Genomic DNA, 24,590 nt, shown 5'->3' on the forward strand with positions numbered 1-24,590 from the left:
CTAGTAGTTCTGGATGCAGAAAAATAACTGAAATACTGATTAATTTTTTTTATTAGTTCTGAAAATCTAGTCTTTTGAATACTCAAGGTTTTTAAATTAGAAATGTAAGGGCATCAAAATATGGGTTAATGGAATAAAATGCCTTTAGCTCAGAATGTCATTATAGGCAGAAAATTGAGTGTTAATGAAGTTCTGGGGTCCAGTGGGGTTACAGAGTGGTTCTTTCTTGGCCTCTGAAAACAAGGGGGATTTTCTTTAGCTGCTAGTAGAATGTGGGAGCTCTATTGAGTGATAATCACAGCTTTTCTGAGCTGTGAATATTTTACTTTTGTGATCAGTTGCAAGTGTCCGATCCAAATAAGGTATCTTGACTGGGTCTGTAGTCTGTGTTTTCTTTTGTCTTTACTGGAGGATTAGAAAACATAGATTTTTCTAATCATTTTATATTATGTCCAGGCTGGAAAATGAACACAGAAGCCTTCATGCTCTGACAGATCCTTTTATCAATTGAATGCTATTGTGCTTATATGTTCATAGTTACTAAAATATTTGTCGGAAAGAAGTGTATAAACTTAACTTTTAAGAAAAAACACATAAAGCACTCAAGCTCGGAGTGGAAGGGGAAATGGGAAAGTAATTAAGCCAACTTCCCTGACAGTATGGTAGCAAAATTCTTGGTCATAGAAAGACCATAGAAAGGCAGTCTGATTATTTGGATGACTTATGTGCCTGACTGTATTGATTATGCATGTGTACTTAATTACAATGCAAGTGGCCTATGCGTTTAGGTTGATTAGAATTTTATGATAAAAGAGTTTAGTAATCTTTTCTAGTTTGTTTCGATATCTTTATACAAGTGTTAAAATGTGGTAGGGAGCTTCAAAAGTTGCTGCGAGCAATTCAGGCAACAAATTTTCAAATGTGATTAGCTTTGGGACTCCCACGGGGACATCAGCAGTGCATGATTCTCACAGTCCCCAAACCTCCTTTCTCTGGAGATGGTCGGTGCAGGAAGTGGAAGGAGAAAGGAGAGAAAAAAAGAAGATGATGCTCTTAATTTTCCCCCGCTCATCAGTTTTGATTTACAAGCATATTGCTCCTGATGGCAAGTTCTGGGGCCCTTGCTCTAGATCATGGCATGACTCCCATCTGTGGCAGCTGGTGTCCTCCTGACCTTGAGAGTGAGGTGGGAAACTGTAAGAAGAGGGGGAGCAATTATGAATGTCTGCTAAAAGGCTGGATTTTAGCCCTTCCTCTGTTACGTGCATTTTCTTTTGAACAGTTTTCCTAACATCGCATCCTCATATTGTGTGGAATTTTTGGTATGTGATTTGTATGATTGCTTATTTAGGAAAGGAAAACAGTAACTTTAGTGTAGAATGAAAAGGAGAAAGAAAGAGAAGGTTCAGAGTACAGAGAAACAGGGTTAGTTAATTTAAAGGGGAGAGCCTATGGCTGAACAGGGTGGGTAAATTATCTTAAATAAATAGAGAGGAAATTCAGAAAGTTTAAGGCAGATTTCTGAAAAACTTTACTTTTCAATTGTACATATTTATATTTTTTTCAGGGCTTGTTTTGAGGGTCACACTTAAAAAACCTCTTCATATTTTTGTAGGTACAGAGGGTGGCTTGCAAGACGGCTTTGCTATGTCCTTTTTGTGCAAGAGAGGGATGTTCATAAGGGTATGTTTGCCAAGAATCTGACAGAAAATGTGCTGAATAACAGCCGGTAAGATACTGCCAAATAACCTATTGTTTACCTATGACTGATACGTATAATATGATTTAAAAATTTGGAAACACTAGATTTTGAAAACCAGACCATTGTTTAGTATTAGAAAACACAGGATCTTCAGGACAGCCCTTTAGCACTGTAACTTGCAATTTCTGCTCAAATAATTGAGGGGAGAGTTGTAATTCTTAATCTGCAAATAAATGATATATGAGTGGACGGTGGACAGCACAGAGAAAAACAGATTGCCATGTGGAGACTCTTCAAATCTTTATCTAATTTATGTAAGTCGTTGTCATAATAGGGATGCAGCATTTCAGAGAGACTTAGTTCATCATACATAAAGACTGTGAAGCAAAACTGGAATAAAGCAATAGAATTTCAGCGTCAAATACCACGTATTAAATGGCTTACTGAGCCCAAATCAAATATTAAGGTATTCATTCTGCTTGGGCACAAAGAAATTCAACCACATGCTTGCTCCTTGAGTCTGGTTTTGCCAGAGGCCAGTTACTGCCTGCATCAAGCACTCCTGCCTCTTCTGGATTTCCTTTGTATATGGGTATTCTATATGGTCGATTCTGAGGATGTTAATCCCATGCATCTATTTAATTAGATTTGGGAGTTTGGTGGATTAAATTTAATTCCCTTGGATTACACGATATTTTAGTGTGCATGTTTGCTTATGCCTGCAGGTTATTCCTGTAGTAATATGTACTCCTTCACAGCAGAAATTGGTGTATTTAGCTGTGTATTTAGCTGCTGTGTTGCATAACTGTCTCATAAGTTTTACTTCTTAATCCCAGAGTACAGAAGGCCATTTTAGATGAAGCTTCTGAAACAAGTGCTCCGGGGAGTTTTGTTCAGGCAGATCCCAAAGCTATCAGCAAAGTGAAGAAAAAAGCTCGGAAAATTCTGCAGGAAATGGTAGCAACTGTGTCACCTACTTTAATCAGGTAATAAAAGTGTCTTGTAGGTGTTGTCATTGGGTACAAGGACAGCCAAGTTTTCTCTATATTGACCATAAGGAGAACATCTCCTTTTAATTTTTAATAATGGGAATTATGATAGTTATTGTTCCTCTACAGATGTAGCTTTTTTCTTTTTTTCCTAAGTAATTAACCTGATGATAAAAACAAGAATAAATAAATCTTTTCTTTTTAAGTTAAGCTTCGTCCAGTAAGCTACTGGCCCCATACTTCTGTATCTGTTTTTTTAGGCTGATCCTAGTAAGAACGGCTAACTGAAGCATCGTAGACTGTGAAAGATCTTTATTTTTTTTTTTTTTTCTGTTGGCCATTGAGTATTGCAATCTGTTGTTATAAATATGTTGAAGAAAGCCTTATCTTGGATATAATTTTCTATTTTGATGTCTATCTTAACTACTATATGTGACTTGATGTCTGTCATGTGGTTAGTCCCCCCCACTGTTGACTTGTAGTGCTGCAAGCCCTACCTCTTTTTGTGACTACCTGAAATTTGCACATAAGACCTGATACTCATCATCACCTAACAAGTTCATCTGCTAGCTGAGTTAGCATAACAGATCACAGTCTTTGTGAGCTTTCCTCAAATGTTGGAAAGACGTTGCAGTTTGAGCAGCCTTCAAGTTTTGTGTCATAACTGCAGCAGGCCAAGAGCCAAAATGTGGTCACTAATCGTGTCCTAGTTGGTAGGCAGGAACTTGTTGAGCAATTTGATTTTAGACTAATTTGATTTTAGACTAATTAGATTCTATAGTTTTTTTGTTAGTGATATGAAAGCAGTACAAAAGAAAGCATCAATTAAGTTCTTTTATGTTTTTTCTTCCTTCAGGTTGACTGGCTGGATATTGCTAAAATTGTTTAACAGCTTTTTCTGGAATATTCAGATCCACAGAGGTCAAATAGAAATGGTCAAAGCAGCAACAGAGGTAATGACATTGGGGGACTCTAGTAAGACAGATTTCTGATGTGCTTTCTATTAGTGTTTGTAGCATTTACTTATGAAGAGTTCTGCTACATCTGCATGAAGACCAGATTCTGGACATACCTGTCTCAAATCTGTGAAATACCATTCCTAGTTAACAACCATGCTCTTTTAGTTGTGTAACCTAAAATACCAGGTAAACTTCCAGTTTTGTCTTTGTTTTGGGGTCAAATTTTAACTATAAGGTTGAATGATTATCTTGCCTAACCTGCATCCAGTTCTTTCTCTGTGCTGAGGCAGCCAGTAATAAGTTAGTAGGTCCATTTAGGATTTTCACAATCACTCTTATCTCAATTTGGAATAAAAAAATCTTTAAGAAATAAACTTGTTTGCTTACTTTTTAGCAGTCTGCTGCCAATCCTTCAGTATTGAGGATTAATATAGCCCCTAAATTCTACCATCTTCTTTATACCCAAAGGAATTTACCCAGAAATACTTACCTAAACACAGCTTTAATCTTTTGTGCAGGGTTCACCTGAGAGATACATTAGATAAGTATGCCAATAGCAAACAAATAATTGCATTAATACTGTGTATCTACAGCACTAATTAACAAGAAACATTCCTGAGAGCAGATATGTGCAATACTTGATAAAGAGATAGGAGCTAGAAATAAAAATAAATGTTTCTTAATATTTTCAGTTGCAAAACTTTGAAACCCTACTATTCATAAGTCTCTGCTGATTTATGAGATAGAAATAGCAGCTCATGGTTTCACTGCATTCTCATAAACTGTTTGGTGTTTGTCTTAGTAGTGTGAGTTTGAAGAAACTGAGTATCAGTCATTGTTTTCTTGTAACATCTACAGCTAAAATCTACCAGTCAATGAAAATTTAAAAGTAAAGTTGACTAAAATGTTCTCACCGTGACAGATGAATGAAAGCTAAAAGTAAATAAACTGTAAAATATCATCAGTTCTGATAGTACGATACTAGCCATCTCTGTGATAGAGAAAAAGAGTATTATTCCACAATTCTTATTAATTTTCTCTATCCCCTGCCCCTTTTTTTTTCCTTCTCTTCCCTCCATAGATGAATTTGCCTCTTATCTTCTTGCCTGTTCACAAATCTCACATCGACTATCTACTCCTCACGTTCATTCTTTTCTGCCATAACATCAAAGCACCCTATATTGCATCGGGAAACAATCTCAACATACCCATCTTCAGGTAAAGATAATAAACTAAATGGAGCCACGTACTTGAAAAAAATAACTAAATAAAAAAACTGAGAGGTATCTTCGGGTGACCCGTGTTGTTATAACACAGTAGCCAATGGTGTGGTCCATATGTAAGATAAGCAGTATATTATAGAGTCATTCCGCAGGATTTATTTGGTTCCTCTTACATAGTTACAGAGGGAGTATAACAAACTCTCTGTCCTAACCTAAACAGTGTAAGGAATGACACTTCATTCTTTAGGAGACTCCAAAGAAATTGGGTAGGTGACTAAGGAAAGATGAGTATGTAGGGAAAAAAATATTGCAAATGGACAATTTTTCTTCTTTATGAAGGGCTAACTTTTTGTAGGCTACCATAGTGAGTAAATAAAGCTTTATGGAGAGATATCCCAATTTGACCAGCGTTTAAGTTATATTTCTGATGGCTGAAGAATGCAAGAAAGTCTTTTAGCTAATCTTTGCCAGTAAATCAGAATTTGGCCATTGCTGATCTGTGAAGAGCTACTGGGTACTGTGGCAGGCAACAAGGAAAACGGGGGCTATCTGAACAGAAAAACCTGCTCATTAACATGAGTAATTTTTGTGTGGGTCACACCAAGTACGAATAGCGTAATACATTGTGGTTTGAGGGGATTTTAGTAATTCCAAATTTCGGTAATTTCAGTTTCATTAGGAATTTTGTAGTGGCTGTATAGTGTTTTCCTGCAAATTAAAATTAATGCTGATAATTCTTGTTTATGCAGCACATTGATCCGCAAGCTGGGAGGATTTTTCATTCGTCGGAAGTTAGATCAGAGTCGCGACGGCCGGAAGGACTTTCTGTACAGAGCTCTGCTCTACGTGGTACGTGGTTCTTGTCTGCCTTTCCCTAGGTAGCGTTGCAGTTGGCTGGTGATTGATCCCACCTGGCAGGGCATGCTTGTTGATTTGAATTTTCTTGGGGATCATACTGCAAAAGCAGGGTATATTGTTGTGTTGCCTTTTGAATATATGAAATAAATGAGAATGTAATAATTTAATGCCCGGCATCCTTGAGGATGAGATTTTCACCTTGAGTAATCCTTATTAAAGTGGAATTAACAGTCTATGAATTAATGCTGAATTTTAGTCTTGTACTTTGCACTTGGGCATATCTACACTGATTATATTAATTTAAGGGATGTCTCTCTGTTTATGATGTGTCCAGGTAATCCTTTGTGCCTGTCAGTACATCTCTTTTTGAAGTGTGGAAGATAGGATGTACTGGGAAACCAGAAGAGAGAAATGCAAATCAGCTATATCAGCTGTTGTTAGAGATGCTTTTTCATGAATAAATGGCATTATACTGCTTCTATATTCATGCAAATTAAATTACAGGTTTTTCTGGTTTTGTGTAAAGCATTGATTATTGGTTTAGTTTTATTTTTTGCAAGTATTCCTGTCAGTTCCATTTCAAACATGAATTTGTCAGTATAATGAAATACACTTTTTTTTTCTTTTTTCCGTCTCTTTATATTCAGCACGTAGAAGAATTGTTGAGACAGCAGCAGTTTTTAGAAATATTCTTGGAAGGCACGCGGTCTCGAAGCGGGAAGACGTCCGGTGCTAGAGTCGGTCTTCTGTCTGTGGTCGTGGATGCTCTCTTTTCAAATGCTACTCCCGACGTCCTAATTATACCTGTGGGAATCTCCTACGATCGCATCATTGAAGGTCACTATAGTGGTGAGCAGCTGGTAAGAATAATTGAACAACTTGTTTTGCCTAAGAGATTTTCTGCTTGTGTGCAGGGCAACATGTTATATAGTTAATTTCTGTGCTGGTCATCCTCTGTCATGGGTACTTCGTGTTAGCATCAAAGTGTGCAGAGCTGGGAAACACAGAGCCTCTCAGAGGGAGTGACTAGGTATGGGGAATATATTTCTAAGTACATTCAAATTATTATGTATGGGAAAAAAGTGGTTCTCTAGGTTTATTTGGAGCTGGAAGGTGTGTCAGACTTGATTGTCAGTCTTCTGTTGTTTGCATTTTAATTAAAAGAAAGACTTTTAATTCTGAATTGAAAAAGAAACAAACAAAAATAACAATAAATGTTTTCCAGGGGAAGCCTAAAAAGAATGAGAGCCTTTGGGGTATAGCTAGAGGAGTCTTCAGAATGCTGCGGAAGAATTATGGGTGCGTCAGAGTAGATTTTGCACAACCATTTTCCTTAAAAGTAAGTTCGAATTCTTTTAATTTATTTATTTTAAGACTCTTTTGAAGACTAGATATTCTGAAGTTCCTATAGTGAGACACATTTATTTTGAAATTCTCGTTGTGTGCTATCATTTTATGTTATCTGTATTATTAGTGTTCTGTGCAGAGGTCTATTTCAGTGGGAAAAGGTATACAAGTTCCTCATTTTGCTGGAGATAGCAGTCTTGGGGCATTTTTGTGATAAACTGAAATAGTCTTAATGTTAATAATAAGGTTTATATTTGTTTGTTTGTTTTTAAATAGTGTAAGTATTTTTATTGAGTAGCTTTTGCTGTTTTCCTTAACAAACCATCTTTAAAATGATCCATGTAGCAATTCTTTTATGTTGTGGAGTTGAAGGAAAAGACACTTCAGTTTGAGTAATTGAATGGTTTATACTAGTTGTAGGCAAAGGGCATTTTATTTCACTAAGCAAATTAGTGCTAAGCAAATTAGTGCTAAGCAAGTTAGTGACTGTAAAAGTGTCATGGATACATTATCTGTATGTAAAATCTTTCTCTATGTATGCTCTCAGTGCCATCATTATTAGCTTGCTGCTATTACCTATACTAACTCATCAAATGATGTTCTGTGGGTTCTTGGGGAAGGGGTAGGTAACAGCTGGCTGCCTTCCCTATTAAATTTCCTCTAATCTCTTTGCAGAATCTGCCAGCATTATACCTAATTTATCTGCACGTCACTAATCTGTGTTCTGCTGCTGTATTGACTTTAATTAGATTAACTACTGTAACATCCATCCACTAGAACATTATTCAAATTAATTAGGCATTCTTGTTCTTTCTGGCCTGCTTCTCTCAGAAGAGCAGTAGGTTGGAGAGCTTTGGAGAGTTCAGTTACCACAGCATAAAATTATTGTGACTGTCTGTGCTGCATTATAATTAGTGTAGTTTGGAAAGGTGGCAATTGCCTACCAAATAAGAAGGCTTGGGTCACTTCCAAACTATTCTTGGTGCAGAGTTAGCAATTGGTCTTGGATCAGTATAAGGAAAAGAAGGTTATCTGGCCTCTTAATCTAGTGAAATGCTAATTGCTCCATGCCTTCTTAGCTGCCTCTCTCATGTCTCGCTTGTATGTGTACCCTTTCTTGTACTTCAGAAAGGTGTAAGTATGAGATTAATAATAATTGTTTGAGGATGCTTTGATAGACAATTGCAGAAGTACAGCTATAAATTTAAAATTTATGTAGTTATATTTCTGCAGTTTGGTTTATATACATGTATGTATTTTTTTTCATCTGTCTAAAGTAGATGAGCTTTTGGGGTTAATTTTGAGCATTAGCAGCTCTGTGAATACAGAAATAGAGAGAGTTTGCTGTGAAAGTCTTTTAAGCAGCTTTCCGGGAGGGAAATGTATTCCTGATCAGCAGGCTAAGTGGCTCTATGGTTTCCTACATCAGTCTTTATAGGAACTGGGAGAACATAGTGTCCTGAGAACAGAATAATGCAAATGGTAACCTATAAGGAAAGGCATTTACTTGTGAGAAAGAGCTCCAAGCGTGTGGTGTGCTGCCTGCATCCTGGGTGCTTTAAATTAAAGCACTGTGCAGTGTCTTAGAGCCAGAATTTCTGTGGTGTTTATTTATGGAGCTGCTCCCTATCCTGGGGTTTGTGAGGACGGCAGCAACAAGCAGTTGTTATAATTTTATGTTGACCAGAATGGATACTAGGCTTTGCTCTCATTCATGTTAATGAAAGCAGTTCCCATTAATTTTAATCATGGAGAATCCAGTCTCAAGAGAGTTGTTGCCAGCAGGGTACTGACAGGGATAATGTTTTGTTTTGTTGCAGTGTTTTTTCTGAAGTACAGATTCAATGTAGTGGAAATTACCAGTGAACAAACTGCTGCAAATTTTTAATTTCTGCGACCTTATTTCACCTTTTGTATTGTGGGCCATTTTTAATTACAGTTGTGGTTTTTTTGAATGGTTGCCTTTCTTTCTTTTTTCCCTTTCTTCCTTCTTCTTTTTCTTTATTTTTATAAATAACATTAGCAGTTGAATGTAAAAATAAAGTGAAAAGGTATCAAAATAACAAGTCTTTCTCCTAACAGGAGTATGTAAACAGCCAAAGTCAAAAACCAGTACCTGCTCCTCTTTCTTTGGAACAAGCTTTGTTACCAGCTATTCTTCCATCAAGGTAGAGCATATGGGGGGACTGGGGAGAGGGAGGACAGGTTGGGTGGCTTTTTTGTTCTTGAGATGATCGTTGCTTAGAAATGCAAAACTGCACTTCAGGGCTAGGGCTGCATTTCTTATACAGATTTACATGTTAGTTGAGCTCTGTTCTTGACTTATACAAGCTTGTGTGGTCCTGGCAAAAACAATATCAATTTGTAAGTTGTAGCTATGTATAGAAGACTTTCTACTATATAGAGTGACAGGGCTGAAAACACCCTCATGGCAGAACTGCAGAATGTGCTTTTGCTGTCCATATTCATCAAAGAGAAAAGATTTGTGGGGTGCAAATGCTATGATGGCAAAGTCAGGAATAACCAGAGAAAAAGGTATTACTGTTTCTTTTCTGAGGAGTCTTATCTTGGACTATTATTTAGTATGAAGAAAACATCTGGAAAGTTATGTAGATACTCAAATATTTGTGGACCTTGTTACATGTGACACATTTGTTTTTTTTCGTCCTTAACTAGAATGTGCAGTGTTCTTAATGCTATGTAATTCAGCCAGTGTGTATAAAATAAATCAGGCAAGGTTGTTCTAATTTTGATGAAAACTTCATATTGCAAATTTTTATTCTGTATTCAGACCGAGTGATACTGTGGATGAAGGTTCAGAGGCTTCACTGCCTAACACCAGGGATATAACCTGTGAGCCCTACAGGAGAGAGTTGATAGCCAACTTGGCTGAGCATATTTTGTTCAGTAAGTTTTACAGTGTCATTATCAGCTCCTTTCCTTTTTATTGCTGATTGCTGCGTGGTAGTGTCATACTTCCTAATTCCCCCTGTTCAGCTGAATATTTCTTGACTTCAGATGCTCCTTTACCTTTCTCCTTCACTTCTCTTTAATATGTAATAAATCATTTCTCTGGTTAATGGCAAGATATTTAGTTTGTTTTGATAACTTTCTATTTCTTCACTGAAATGCCAGCTTGTTGAACGCTGAAGTGTTTGAGCTGAATGTCACGCTGATGCACTGATTTCACAGCACACCATGTAAGGAATTCCTTACATGTCTTACAGGCATTATTTTGCATGTAAAACACATGAATTCATGCAGCTGCGTTGATGACTGTTGCCTGGTTTTACAGCTTATGTGTGGTGGTTCTTATTATTTTTTTAATTAGTAGGTCTACGATTTGTGGTTTAAAAGATATGTATGAAATTGTGCTTAGCAGTTGATTGCAGAAAACTCTTGGCTTTTATTCAGACTTCTTCACTGAAGTTTGTTTACTTTAATCTTTTACATGCCTAGAGTGCTGTAGAATTCTACCTGGTCATTACCATGCAGGTGAATATGGTCATTCCTTGCTGGATGGAACTGAAGCAGTCGGGGCTGGGTGACTTACCAGAGGCTTCTCAATGCAGTACTATCAGAGTGCAGTTGAAATTCTAGAGTTTATACCCTTTTATTATTATTATACAGACTTCATGCACTTTATTCTCATTCAAAAGGCATAGCCCCTATGCAAGTTTGTATCCACACAAGCTTGTATAAACCTTTTTATTTTTAATAATGATAACAGTTTCAGTTTTAATGATGTTTTGACCTTCTCAGATACATAACAAGTTCCAGTCTAACTTTGTTTTGTTTACCTCTAGCTGCTAACAAGTCCTGTGCTGTGATGTCTACCCACATAGTTGCCTGTTTGTTGCTCTACAGACATAGACAGGTAAGGCTGCTTACGCACCGAGCAGCACTTTGTATGCCCTTAATCAAGAACTATGCACTTTGCTACTATATGATACTTGAAGATGCATCTTTACTGATGAAATAATAATAATGAGATTTTGGGGCTTTTTTTAGTTTTTTTAAAAAATAAGACTACATGATCTTAATTCTTTGCATTATGATTCCTTTTGGATCCCAGATATTTAAGCATATATGCTATTGGATATGTTAGCAGCTCTTCCATTACTTTGCAAATGAGTTTTGTTGATCTTTAATACTATAATATTACTCCATGATGGCAGAAAGATGCCAACATTTAATTGAATTTCTGAATATGTAACTTGGAGGAATGGGTTTTGTGAGGATATTCTCAACCATTCCTGTCAGTTCACTCTTCCAATTCTGTAAAATGACTGTAGGAAAGATTAATTTTACTATGTGGTCTGAAGCCATCTTGGCAAAAACAAACAAGCAAACAAAAACAAATACTTGAGGAAAAGCTCTTCCACATGTCTCCAGCTAATTGAACAAACATTCTACTAGTTATTCTTGTATCCATATTCTTAGATAATCAATAATAATAGTTTATAGTGGAGCTAATGAAAATATGAGATCTCTAGTGTATTCTAAACAAACATTCAGGTGTTTGCAGCTTGTGAAATCAGCCCTCTGTGATTTTAAGCTATAATCTCATAGGCTATTTTGGCAAAAATTACATGAAAACAAGTTTTTCTAATAAGGTAGGTTTTGCTTTGGATTATTTAAAAAAAAATAGTTCATTGATGTATTTCTTAGGTGCATGCTTGTGTGGCTTATGGATAAGAACAGAGGTACTTTTTTTGTGCAAAAATAATTTTTTATCCTGCTGTTCTATTTTCATTTCTAGGGAACTGATCTCTCCAGGTTGGTAGAAGATTTCTTCTCCATGAAGGAGGAGGTCTTGGCCCGCGACTTTGACTTAGGATTTTCAGGGAACTCGGATGATGTTGTCATGCATGCCGTGCACTTGCTGGGAAACTGTGTAAATATCACAAACACTAGCCGAAACAACGAGTTCTTCATCACTCCCAGCACAGGGATACCAGCTGTCTTTGAACTCAACTTCTACAGCAATGGAGTAGTTCATGTATTCATTAAAGAGGCCATTATTGGTATGTGTTGGGATTTACCAAGGAGTTGTATTTCCTGTAACTCTTACACACTATAACATAATCTATTTTATTAATACTCTCTTCTTGATTTATACATTACTGTAATTCATTTTGTTAGGAATGTTTTGCATAGGTCAGATCATAGAATCATAGAATGTTTAAGTTTGGAAGGGACCTCTAGAGATCATCTAGTCCAACCCCCCCTGCACACACAGGGTCACCTAGAGCATGTGGCACAGGACTGTGTCCAAGCGGGTTTGGAAGATCTCCAGAGAAGGAGACTCCACAACGTCTCTGGGCAGCCTGTTCCAGTGCTCTGTCACCCTCACTGTTAAGAAATTTTTCCTTAAGTTCCCGTGGAACTTTTGGTGTTTCAGTTTGTGGCCGTTACCTCTAGTTCTCAGATCTTTCCTTTCATCTGCAATGGTTGACTACTTTTGAAAGCCTAGGTAAAATAAAACATAAAATAAAAGCTTAAGTTTCTTTTGCTAGAAAACGCCTCATAAACAGACTTTGCTTATGTTTGCTTCTGTTCTAGCCTGCAGTCTTCATGCAGTTCAGAGTAAAAGGTACAGAAATGGGACCACGGGTGCTTCTTCCAGCTTGATCAGTCAAGAACACTTGGTCCGCAAAGCTGCTAGTTTGTGTTACTTGCTTTCTAATGAGTTTACTGTATCTTTGGTAAGTGAAATTCATTGCATGAGTTTTGCACATTTCAAACTTCATTCTGTTTGGAACTGTCTTTGTTACTTTAAAATGCATTGATGCCTTCTTTAATTGCTTTTGTTATGATATGTTCTCTGTAAATACAGTTTGGTGATATGAGTGGCAGGACATTGAATTTCGTTTGAAAAGGAAATAGTGTTGTTCTCATTTACTTCAGGGAAATGTTTGAACATTTCAGTGAGTGTAATTGCATTATAGCAGTTCATCTCAATGATCTCTGGCTTGAGATTTTGGTGTGAATTACCTTGCCACATTCATGGTTTGCTTAGCAAGGTATGGGAAAAACAATTCACCTCTGGTTTAAGTGATGTATACATTGTAAGATGTCTGCTGCTTGTGCAAGTGATGGATTGAAAGTTTGGGGTGAGCCTGTGGCTTTTCTGCTGTGCTGGCAGTAAGCTTTTCCTGAGGAAAGAAGGTTGATCTCTGTCATGTTCCAACAACTTGAGGTTGGACTTCTTAACATCTTCCAACAACATACTTCACCTCACTTATGCCATTAGAAATCACAGCTGCATCTGCACTTCCCCTAAGGCTGTTTAATGCTTTTTTTTTTTTTTTTTTCCATCTAGACAAGTACAAGTCTTTGACACTAGCAAACTCACTGCATATTTGATTGAAATTAAGCTGGGAGTTAAGGCCCAGATTTTAGAGATACTCTCGGTTTACATAATGGCTCAGGAGCCAGTGTGCCACACCTAATACTTAGTAGCAACATTACACGTCCTGACTTTGCTTTTTTGTTTTATTGCAACATGCTGAGAACTGATGATATCTCAGTTTTAAAGACACTCTGCATACTTAAAATTATAAGTGCTTGCTTAAAAGGACTTATGCGTGTGTGTTTGTTTATACATGTGTGTGTATGTGTGTGTATACATATACATGTATATATATAAACATTTCTCCTGGATCGGAAACCAGAGAGCTTAAAATGGGTACAAATTTGGTACATTTCTTTCTTTTTGTGTAGCCTTGCCAGGTGATATATCAAGTTTGCCATGAATCGGTGGAAAGGCTAATACAATATGGGATTCTTCTAGTGGCCGAGGTAAGGTGATAAAACCACAGAACTTGTTTGTTTTTTTATACTTTACTCATAGATAGATCATGCTTGTGACTTGCTTTAAATATATGTTATTACTGAAAGCTTGTAACATCTTAATATATCTAGGACAGATAATACTGTTTGTGTGTTTCTTTCTATTATAAGCCTGAGACATTAGAGTATAAACATATTGTAATGCTATGAAGGATTGTGTGTGTAATATCACTACACCATTAAACACGACACATTTTTATACTATCTTATAAAATGAGGAATAATTTTATTATTGGAAGTCTTTCAAACTGTACTAGAGATAGCTGGATATTTATCTTAAGCACCGACATGCTGTCATGAATTGGAATGCAATGATTTAAAAAAAAAATTCAAAAATGCTTACAATTCAAAGGATTTAGGCAAAAAAAAACCCGCATGTCCTATTTCCAAGAAAGGAAATATAGGTGCGAACAGTAGCAAATGTGTGTCTCTGCCTCCTCAAGCATGTAACCTGCCTTACAAAGTTTTCTGAGCTCCAGTACTGAGTCTGTCCTTTGCTCTTTATAGCTGGGGATGTAGGCACATCGTAGGCTTCATATAAAAACTTGTCTGCTTTGTCCAGTACACACCACTCGTGTAACACTTGAATGCTTAAGAAGGGAGATAGCCCAACAGTAAATTTCCGTAGCTCAAAACCCCCCCCTTTATTTTTTTAACCTCCTCATGTCTTGTAAAACATATTCAGATTTTTTTGTTTTATATATAATGAGCATATAAAATACTGTCAGCAGTGGTTGTTTCATGACTTTGGACAGTTTGGAAGTGTTCGTGGGGTTCTTACAGTCTGTTCCCTAGGAAAGGTAGCTTGCTACTGCATCCTCTCTCAGTATACTGAGATATAACACAACGCACTGATAAATTTTCTGTTAGAGTTAAATAGATCACTCTCTGCTTGTTTTTTTGGTTCTTTTCCTGTGAGTCTAGTGCCTGTTCCTAAAACTAAGAAACAATCTTAACATAGTGTTCTCTTTAGTATTTTTTAACTTATTTTGTGATCTTTTCTTCATTTCAAGTAAAAAACTTGATCATACTGTAGATTTGAAAGGATGTTAGGCTTCATTTGCTAGAGGCATTTGTCATGTATATTATGAAGGTAATTATGAAGTCTCTATTTATTTTCTTGCTGACTTCATATTTCTAAATGGAATAATCATAGGGGGTCTTTTCTTACCAACTTAGCATCTTCAGTAGATTATTTTATTCTGTCCTTGTGGAGGACAACTGCTTGGGACTGTCGTTTATTCAGATGTATTTCTTAGTATACCAAATAGTTCTTACTGATAGGGATTTCTGTGCTGTTTAATCCTGTCAATCTCTAGCATAGCCAGGAAACACTGTCAGTACCAGGAAATTTTTATCTGTTCTTTGATTCTCTATTTTTAGATACCTTTGTTTCATGCAACTGGAGCTCATTTCTGGGTTGACAATGATTCCACATAATGTACAGTCAATGATTTGTACACTCAAGCATTTTCTTGCCTGTTTATTCTCAGCTTTAGCTTACAGTCACCCATTTTCTTGTCCCAAGCCAGTATAATGCATTCAACGTAAGTGAGGCTAGAAATAGATGAAAACCAAGTCAGATGATGCTGTAAAATAAAACTATTTGTAGCACTGATTTAGGTTCTTACCTTTTTGCCACCCTGTCTTTCAAATTTAAGCAGGATGATCAGGAGGATGTTAGCCCCAGTCTTACAGAGCAGCAGTGGGATAAAAAACTCCCTGAACCTTTGTCTTGGAGAAGTGATGAGGAAGATGAAGACAGTGATTTTGGAGAGGAGCAGAGAGATTGCTACCTGAAGGTAATGTTATCCTAACGTTGATAATTTTGAAGCCTATTATGAAAGATTAAAACTTCCTCATGATTCCAGTAAGAGCTCTAATACAACCCTTCTCTGTGTGCCGATTCTCAGCATTAGTTCGTTGCTACAATCAGTAAAATATCTTTCTCTCTTACCCATGGAGAAAAATGTGAAGAAATATAATCATAACATAATCTTCTAAGGAGATGGAAGGGCTAGGTCTTTTCTTTTATACTAACAACACATGTTCTTAAAAGGGACACATATTGCTGGTATTTATTTTCAGACTCGATTTTCCTTCTTAGTTTGCTCGTGTTGATTTTAGTTTTCAGGTGGGATTCATGCAAAAACTTCAGGATATCATATTAACACTAGGAAAATATGCCCATCTCTATGATTGAACAGCAACATTTCTCTTGACCGAAGAAGAGTATAACATGTTTAGTTCTATCTTAAGAAAGTAGCTATGAAACTATTAATTTGGAGAGAAAAAAATAGTGTAGGTGTGTGATATGCGGTGTTTTTTCATCATGGTAAAACCACTTTTTTGCTGTGTTTTCATAATGTGTTGTGCCCCTGTAATCCCTGTAGCACTAGGAATTATTTTGTCAGTTGTTTTGCCATATACTGTGTTGCAGGTCACTTCTCATTTCCCCTCTTCTCTGTCATTTACTGTCTTGTTGCTCTTCCCTAGGTGAGCCAGTCTCAGGAGCACCAGCAGTACATCACTTTCCTGCAGAGGTTATTGGGACCTTTACTGGAGGCATATAGCTCTGCTGTCATCTTCGTACACAATTTTAGTGGTCCTGTTTCTGAGTCTGAATTTGTTCAGAAGTTGCACAGGCACTTAATAAGCAGGACAGAGAAAAACGTTGCTGTGTACGGTACGTGAGACAACTTGTGTCTGAAGTGTTTTGTTCCTTCTGTCCCTCATGGCATCAAGGTAACCCAAATTCAGTTGCAGTTTGTTTATCTCTCTGTTGTTTTCTTTGCAGCTGAGAGTGCTACCTACAGTCATGTGAAAAATGCAGTGAAAGTCTTTAAGGAAATTGGAGTAAGTATGCTGTGATCAAAGTCAGAGACTGTTAAGTTTCATTTTACGACTAAGCACTATTTTGACAATTCATGAATCCTGTGTGACATCAGCTTAAAGTCTGTGAATAGACCTGTGCAAATGTCTTGTGGACTTTGAGCATTTTGCTTTTTTTAAGGTTCAGATGAACACAGAGTGCAGAACAAGGCATTTCTTGTACTTGGGAAAATCTGTTTAGAGAATGACTAGGTATCCAGGCATGTTCATTCATAGCAGCTGAAGTTTCTGTGCTCAACTGCATGTTCTGATCATTCTTGGGGGTCTGACAGTGTCAGAAAGCTGGCAGCAGCCTTTGTTCTTGCACAGCTGTACAAAAGTGTAAATGTCTGCTTAAAACTCCAAGAAATACTAGTTATTGTATTTTGGCTAAAGAATGCTCAGTGTTCCAGGAGAGTCATTCTAATATAGCTCCCATGTCCAGCATGAGGATAAAGGTGTACTTTAAAATAATGTTTGGCATTTTTCCACTACGTTTTGCATTTCAAGTTGCAAATCTAGATTTTGCAAAAGAAGACTTTTCATCAGGATGATGTGGTTTCCTGAATACCAGACAGGATTTAGCATTGCAATTTGGAAAGCATCAGCATTTAGGCAAAGAAATATGCTAGATAAGGGATATGAAGTGTTTGTCCTTTTTTTCTAATATTTTAAAAGGGCTAGCAAAGCAAAGGGAGCTTCCTGTAGACAGCAAGAGCTCTGAAGAAAGCATTTATCAAACCCATCAGCTTAATTCTAGCCCACACTGCTGTAGAACCAGACAACATCTGCTTTTGCATCTGCTCAGAGGATAGCATTTGAAGTCTTGTTTTCAATGTACTTGAACTTTCAATTATGATTTTTTTTTGGTGCATGTTTTGTCCCTCCCTGTTGTTAGAAGGTGTCTGTTTACCATACACTGTGCTTATTGCTTAGTTTCTCTTCTTTTCATGCAACTTAAATAGTTTGAATAACGAGTGAATTTTATTTGTCATCCAAGCCTTCAGGGAAAGAAAAAGTCTTGTAAACGAGGGCAAATTTAGTACAGACCATAAACTGTTAATCACAGGAGAAGAGGAGACTCCTTGAGCATGTTGGTAATTGTGTATTCACCCTGTCCTCTAGGTTTTCAGTCAGACAGAACAAAGGACAGACACTATTTTGGAACTAAGCACTACGTTCCTACCTCAACGCAACAGGCAAAAACTACTGGAATTCATCATGAGCTTCATGGTATTATAGAGCATGCATAGCACCTCTGACCAGGGACATGAAGATGGGTTTGAGGCTCTGTCAAAGCCTGGCACATTGCTAGTCCTTCAGAGTGTAAGGTGCCCCTGTTTGGGTAAGGCCTATTCTGACTTGAACCACTGGAAGACAAGTGCCTTCTTACATATGCATTTATGGGTTTCTTACAATCCCAGTCCTGTTGTAATGCAGTGATACTCAGATGACACTGGATGTAAATGATCAGACATGTTGCAAAAAAATAGACAATTAGAATTAGGTTTAAAATGAAGAGTGACGTTTTATCAGTGTTATGTTTTAAGTAAATAAACTTTTAAGACTGTAACAGATGCACAAATACAGATATTTGTGCTCTGCAGCTAAACCCGACACCTCGAGCTCATGGCATAAACAACTTCCAATCCAGTTTTATTGTTTTAAATAAACGGTTTATAAAATTTTGTTTAGACGGGATATATACTTTTGGATAAAGCCATAGCTTTTCATAAATGTTAACATAAATGCCAAAATTCTAATGACAGTAACACTTACAAACATCTGAGGATAACGGCCATGTAGCAGGTGATTGTGAGAGCCGATGTCAGCAGACCCACCTTGCACTGTTAAAGCTGTGTAGTGCAGTGGTAAATTGCACTAATCACTGCTTTCATGAAGAATGTGATAGTAGCAGTTTTGTTTTTGTTACGGCATCTGTCCTTCAGCCAGATGAAAGTCAGGAGATGGTTGCTTAAATGTGAATACCTTGTAAAATCTTAGATTATTATTTAATTGAAGAAAAATATTAAGTCTTTTAATTAATAGGGTGTCAGTTTTGGGGCTTTTTTTAAGCAGAGTAAAATCTTGATTTGGTGAAATAATTTTATGTTTGGCCCTAAAAATTTCAGCAATAACTTTTGCAACTCTTTGGAAAAGAGTGTTCATGTTGTATTTTTGTTGCTGAGCAGATCTAAATTAGCATGAAATAATAGCCTCTAGAAATACTAAAAAGTCATAAACAATCTACTTTTTTTTTTCTAACTGAGTGTATGAAAATAAAAAACAAAATGTTGAATGATCCTGTCCTACGCAACAAGACTCCAGTCTTGCAGTTCAATCCGTTTGCATGAAGAACTTGCACTGTGGAGCTCAGCAGCTTTCATTTGGTCTCGGTGTGAATGGAGAGTAGGTTGCAAGCTGTAGTCCCCTGTTTCAGCACAGGTGATCTAGTTGAAGCAATAATTTGGTGGTACGTGAAACTAGTTTGCTTGTGAAATGTCTTCTCCTGATTTAGATTACCTTCTATGTGAGGGGAAATTAAACATTTCAGTTACTGTAATGTTTCATCTGATTCTTACGTCCTATCCTTGCAAGCAGTAAAATCCCCCCAAATTCCTCACAGATTCATGTAATCTCTGTTGCTTAACTTAAATATGGAAAGCATACTTGAATCCCAGCATTTGCACTGTTACGCCAGCACAAAACTGATGCACACAATTTGAGTTTGTGGCCAAGGAGCTTGCATTTGTACTGCACATTTGTTAACAAATATTTCTGTAATTTTTTTTATTAAATGCTATTAACATTTGTAACTTGCAGTGTATATAGTTTGTCAGCATTATACACTAAAGCACTGTGAGATGCATGTATTCTGTCACTAAAGAAGGTGCTCTACAACACTTAAGAATTTCTGAACCAAAGCTACATTAATACAGATAAAAAATCATCTAACTGATTTTCTTTTTACATACATTTGCTATCTCAGCAGGATAGTGAGTACACTGCACATCATTTCTTTTTCTAAAGATTTACAAAGCAGTTCATCTCATTCAATCTAACGTGCACTTTTTGTTAACCTGATGAATGCTCCACACAACAGTTGATGCTGATGGCTTCCATTTAATGTCAAAAAAAAAGACTAGGTGCTTGTTAATAATGAGATCTTATAGTTTACTGCTCTTCAGTAAATCTGAAGTGTACTAACAGTGAAGATTGTATATAAACAGACTTTTAAAAGTGAAGCAATATGAAGCAATTGAAACTTGAGACTTTTTATAAAGAGTGTTCTGCTAACTGACATATTAGCTGTCAAACTTTAGGAATAGTATGGTTACCAAGAGTGTTCTGGCTAGGTGTTACAACTAAAGATAATTTACAGATTACCTTAACAGATCTGGTTATATAAATCAGTAAGTAGTTGGGGTAATATGCACATAAACAAACATAAGTTTAATTTGTGTAGCAAACAGAGGGTACAATTCTAAAATTTTTTTTAATGGAAAAATTGCATGTGAAAAATTGTGTACTCGGAATGACCCCTTGCCCTGCAAGGCTTTGTGTTCTGCAGCGCGTGTGTATGTATGCAAGCATGTATATTATGACACACATGACAGCTCTGCTTTTTCCTGAAAATAAAGCACAGTATGAAAACTATCACACTATCAGTTAAAAATTAAAACCAACACTTTTGCACTGTGTTTACACCTTCAGTCTTCTTATTTCTATTAACCTCTCATATTTCCTTTACTGGTACAATACCAAGTTGAATGAACTTTGATATCAGTAAAGAAGAAATTACTGGACCTGAATTACCACAAATGTATTTTAAGACTCCCCTTATGAAGACTTATGCTGGTCTTGTAATTCTTACAAGCATGTTACTCAGGTGTGCAAGTCTTTTGGTACTAGGGTCTTTCAGGATGGGATGAGCGTGAGACTTGATTTTTCCCTGTGCATCCTGTAGATCTCCTATTCTGCTGTGATTGAAGGGTAGACTCCCATGTCCAGTGCTACTACAACCACCCACTCCCCCACAGAAACTTTTCCACACATTTCCTGTTCTAATAACATATACCTGCCTTCCCCTTGACAGTACAAAGTTTTGTTCTCATATGTTTGGTTTGGAAGCATACATAGTTGCATTTAACTGCCCATTCCCCAAAGAAGTATCAGAATTGCAATTTAAAAGAAGGCTAAACTGGAAAGTGTTGTATGATACTATGGCCTTTGTGTTTCTGTGCTTGTGAGCCCGAAACTGCTTCCTTGACAGTGTTAACACATTTTACTTGTTACATGTTATGCTGCGTCTACTGTAGAAGCACAGAAGTGTACTGGAGTTATTTTAATAAATTAAACTGTTTGCTAATGTGACATCTGATAAATTCTTCTAGTTTTGTTTTTCTTTTTTTTCATAACCTGCTAATATTCTTTCCGTATTTTTGTACATTTCCAGATAGTTTCTAAAATTAAAATGTGGAAAGCTCCATTTATAGGTATAGAAAGAAGCTTCAGACCGAGAAGAATCTCTGTACCAGTTTGTGCAGTGAATGTTGGTGACTGACAGCATCCTGTCTACCTTCCGTAGGGTATCACAGGTGGAGGCAGGGGCAATTTCTATTATGTCATGAGAGTAACTTAGACTGACATGAGCAGTTAACAGACTAAGAAAAGATTCAAGTGAAGGGAGCAACTGAGGTCTACTCTTTTAACTCAGTGAACTGTTGAGGAAAATGGTATGAGCTTTATTACTAGGAATATGTCTTGGCTAAAGCGCAGTGGGGAGCATTCCCTTAGAGAGAGAGCCTAAATGACTCTTTATGCAGAATCAGCCAAAGCCCTCTAATGTGTGAAGACGTTCAGAATTTCAAATATGAGTGCAGGCTACAGCAGATTTCATCTCTTGTTGTTTGAAGATCTGGAGACCTTGTTGTCCCGTTTTCATTAGAGTTCTGTATGCATCTTGTGCTTCTCAAATTTTCTAATAGCAAATGGTTAATTTACTTCTGGCTCTTGCTGTAACTGGGTTTGCATTTTTAAAGGTATTCTCTTATTTTATTGCTAAATGCAGGATGTTTGCTTTTAAAGATTGGAGCAGTTTGAGCCGGGATATTCTTCTCTCAAAACATAAAAGTCCATCTCTAAGTTGAGCCTTCCTGTGAGATACGGTGGCCAAGATACCAAGCCACTCATTTTATTGGTGGGGAAATATTAGACCTTGTTAAAGATGTAAGCTCCTCTCCTGGAGCAGAGCCATTTAAAAATATGGTAGAAGTGACATCATGACTCCTGTCTCTCTCTCTCTTTTTCTCTTTCTCTGTTTTTTCTTCTTTTTTAATTCCATTTTGCTTCTGTGATTTCCCATCCACTCAAGTCTTTTGTTATATGGCTTCCTTTTGCCATATGCCATTTTTTTTGCAAAAATCCGCGGCTGCTCCCTGATTCTGCAGATTACCCCCTTCACATGACAATTTCAAGATGACGTGGTGAGCACTAAGTATTTGTCAGCTATTCTTACAGCATCTGGCAATGTGAATCAACTAGAGTGGGACTTTAATATAATAAAGCCTGCATAGATGATCCCTAAATGCAGAAGGAGAGATGCTAGTTTTCCCTTCAAAAAAAGAGAAACTTTTAATCAACTGATATTTTGAGAGCCCTCTAGCAATGTTCACATGCAAATAAGGCTCAGAATTAATTGTCAACTCTAGGCTGAGGTAGGAAACTAAAATTCAATTATTGTCAATAGCTTGAATAAAACCCAACTTTTATTGGTGATGACCTTCCATATTATTCCTTGTGGAAATGTCTTCCTATTTCTCAGTCTTTTAAAATCCCGAATGTCAAATTAAGCACTTTATCTCCTGTTTTTGTTTAATTCAGTTTTCTGGTAATAAAAGCGTGTCAGGCTCACTTAGAAGGATCACTTGATTTGAGCTGTCTGCCTTGTTCTTTCATATGGCACAGGGAGTTTTCAGCAGCCCTCTCTTTTCAAGGTAAGACCTGCATTGATCTGATTTATTACTTGGAATGTGTTCAGACTTTTCATAATGTCTGTTACGCTTTGCATCTGCTAGGTGAGGGATGAGATGTATTGTGTCCTTATTTAATTTCGCTCTAAGATGGCTCATCAATTAGTGTAAACATCCATAAAGTATCATAGCTGATTCCGTGATAAGAATGAGGAACTTTATAACTCATGTGAGCTTGAGGTCAGACTTGAGTGATTATAGAGCAGAAGAGACTTAGAGATTTCACTGAGAGACAGAAACGATAGTTACAGAAACAAAGCCCATGTAATTATTTGTATAATTACAAACTATGCAAATATATGTGTATGTAATTATGTAATAAAAAACTTAAAGAAAGGACATATGGAATACTTGCTACAAGTAATTCACATAAAAAGGAAGTTCTCTAGCAGACCAATAATATTGGTTCTTAAACTTCCAATCTCTAGGTCTCAGATGCTGCTCAATGCAAGAATCTTTTGCAAGTAAGGAAACTGAGACTTGGAGATCAGATGACATGTCTGAGGGCAGGCATGGATGTGTTCATTGACACCTATGAACTGAGTTTTTCAGCTCCTGATTTGCATGTCACCTCTGATGCTATCTCCAATTTTCATTAGCAAGGGATGGAAACTTAAAGAAGGCTGCATGCATGTAGGTATTAAGTTGAGTTTTCTCTCTCCTTAAGGAATAATTCACTTAAAGAATGGAAAAATAACAGAGTTCCACTAGCGTCTGTCCTATTCGGTGTTTTCATTAGTGACCTGGAGGATGGAACAGAGATGCCTGAGGAGCTCTATCTGAAGAATAATATGGGCAATGTGGAAGGAAAAAAACACTTTTAACTTTTGCTTTCCTCTCCTTGAATAGAGGCCTAGGAAACTTGCTTTAGGACCCAAAATGACTTGTTAACAGCTGGATGGACTATGGCCATAAAGTAAATGTTTCACCTTTCATTTATCCTCCTGTTCCATATGAGGCCAAGGAAGGGCTGATTTGATTGTTTTTATTCCCCAGTTAAACATTTTGCATGTTATCAAGGCTGTGGAAAATTTTACAGTCTCACCTTATGGTTATATTTATATATAATATATATAATTTATATATATATATATATGTATATATACGTTCGCTAAATTTAGCTGAAGTCTCATCTTAGTAGCCTTGTGTTGATTTGAATCAGATTTCCTCTTCTCTATACAGGATAGAGAAGGCCAATTAAATTACCAGTTGGAAATGTTTAAAAGCCCTTTCTCAGTGTTGATATTTCCCCTTAATTAAACTCAGTCATCACGGTGCAGCCCCTCGCTGCCTCCGGATCGCTCCCGTTTGGGATGGCCGGCCGTTTATACCCTCTGGGTTCCACAGTTTCCTCTTCCTGCACCCGGCAGGTTTAGACGCTCGTCCTTCTCATCGTCCTTCCTTCTTAACAGCAGCTCTTCCTCTGGGTCACTCAGCTCTCCTATTCAAACAGAGTCCCCAAAATATAAGTGCACTTTAAAATCCAGAAAAGCTAATTAAAGTTAATGAAAATTTTGACATATTTTTTTATTCCTGTCAGTAAATACTCTTTCTCTCCAAATCAATGTGTTACAAAAACAGGTGTATTTTCGTCTGGGTTTCCTAATTTTGGCAAGGCGTTTGTGAAAGAATTAAATTTGCAGAAAGACTTTGCATTGAACTCACAGTTTTGTTCAGTCTGAGGTGTTTTGCAAGTGGAGTCAGAAAAAGCTTTTTCTTTTTCATGAGGAATTTAAATGTCCACTTTTCTCTTT

At 36.9% G+C, this 24,590-nt stretch overlaps 1 protein-coding gene across 3 annotated transcripts in view; it reads left to right on the forward strand.

Annotated features, from left to right (window-relative positions):
• The window catches only part of GPAM (glycerol-3-phosphate acyltransferase, mitochondrial), a 34,512-nt gene extending 16,258 nt beyond the window's left edge, over positions 1-18,254 (forward strand). For 2 of the 3 annotated variants that reach the window (XM_088528600.1, XM_088528601.1), the window contains exons 5-21: positions 1,616-1,729; positions 2,539-2,688; positions 3,548-3,644; positions 4,732-4,868; positions 5,623-5,722; positions 6,379-6,591; positions 6,957-7,070; positions 9,161-9,246; positions 9,870-9,985; positions 10,885-10,955; positions 11,841-12,105; positions 12,644-12,786; positions 13,805-13,882; positions 15,595-15,735; positions 16,430-16,619; positions 16,731-16,789; positions 17,930-18,254. In XM_088528600.1, coding sequence (XP_088384726.1) covers positions 1,616-1,729; positions 2,539-2,688; positions 3,548-3,644; positions 4,732-4,868; positions 5,623-5,722; positions 6,379-6,591; positions 6,957-7,070; positions 9,161-9,246; positions 9,870-9,985; positions 10,885-10,955; positions 11,841-12,105; positions 12,644-12,786; positions 13,805-13,882; positions 15,595-15,735; positions 16,430-16,619; positions 16,731-16,789; positions 17,930-18,046 — 2,191 coding nt within the window. In that variant the 3' untranslated portion in view covers positions 18,047-18,254. The remainder of the gene's footprint in view (positions 1-1,615; positions 1,730-2,538; positions 2,689-3,547; positions 3,645-4,731; positions 4,869-5,622; positions 5,723-6,378; positions 6,592-6,956; positions 7,071-9,160; positions 9,247-9,869; positions 9,986-10,884; positions 10,956-11,840; positions 12,106-12,643; positions 12,787-13,804; positions 13,883-15,594; positions 15,736-16,429; positions 16,620-16,730; positions 16,790-17,929) is intronic. The other variant, XM_088528602.1, reaches the window with a different exon arrangement.
• Positions 18,255-24,590: the final 6,336 nt, after the last annotated feature.

This window comes from Tinamus guttatus, unplaced genomic scaffold, assembly GCF_059628265.1.
Source record: "Tinamus guttatus ecotype Peru unplaced genomic scaffold, ASM5962826v1 Tinamus_guttatus_pri_ptg000314l, whole genome shotgun sequence".
Classification (NCBI taxonomy): Eukaryota; Metazoa; Chordata; class Aves; order Tinamiformes; family Tinamidae; genus Tinamus; species Tinamus guttatus.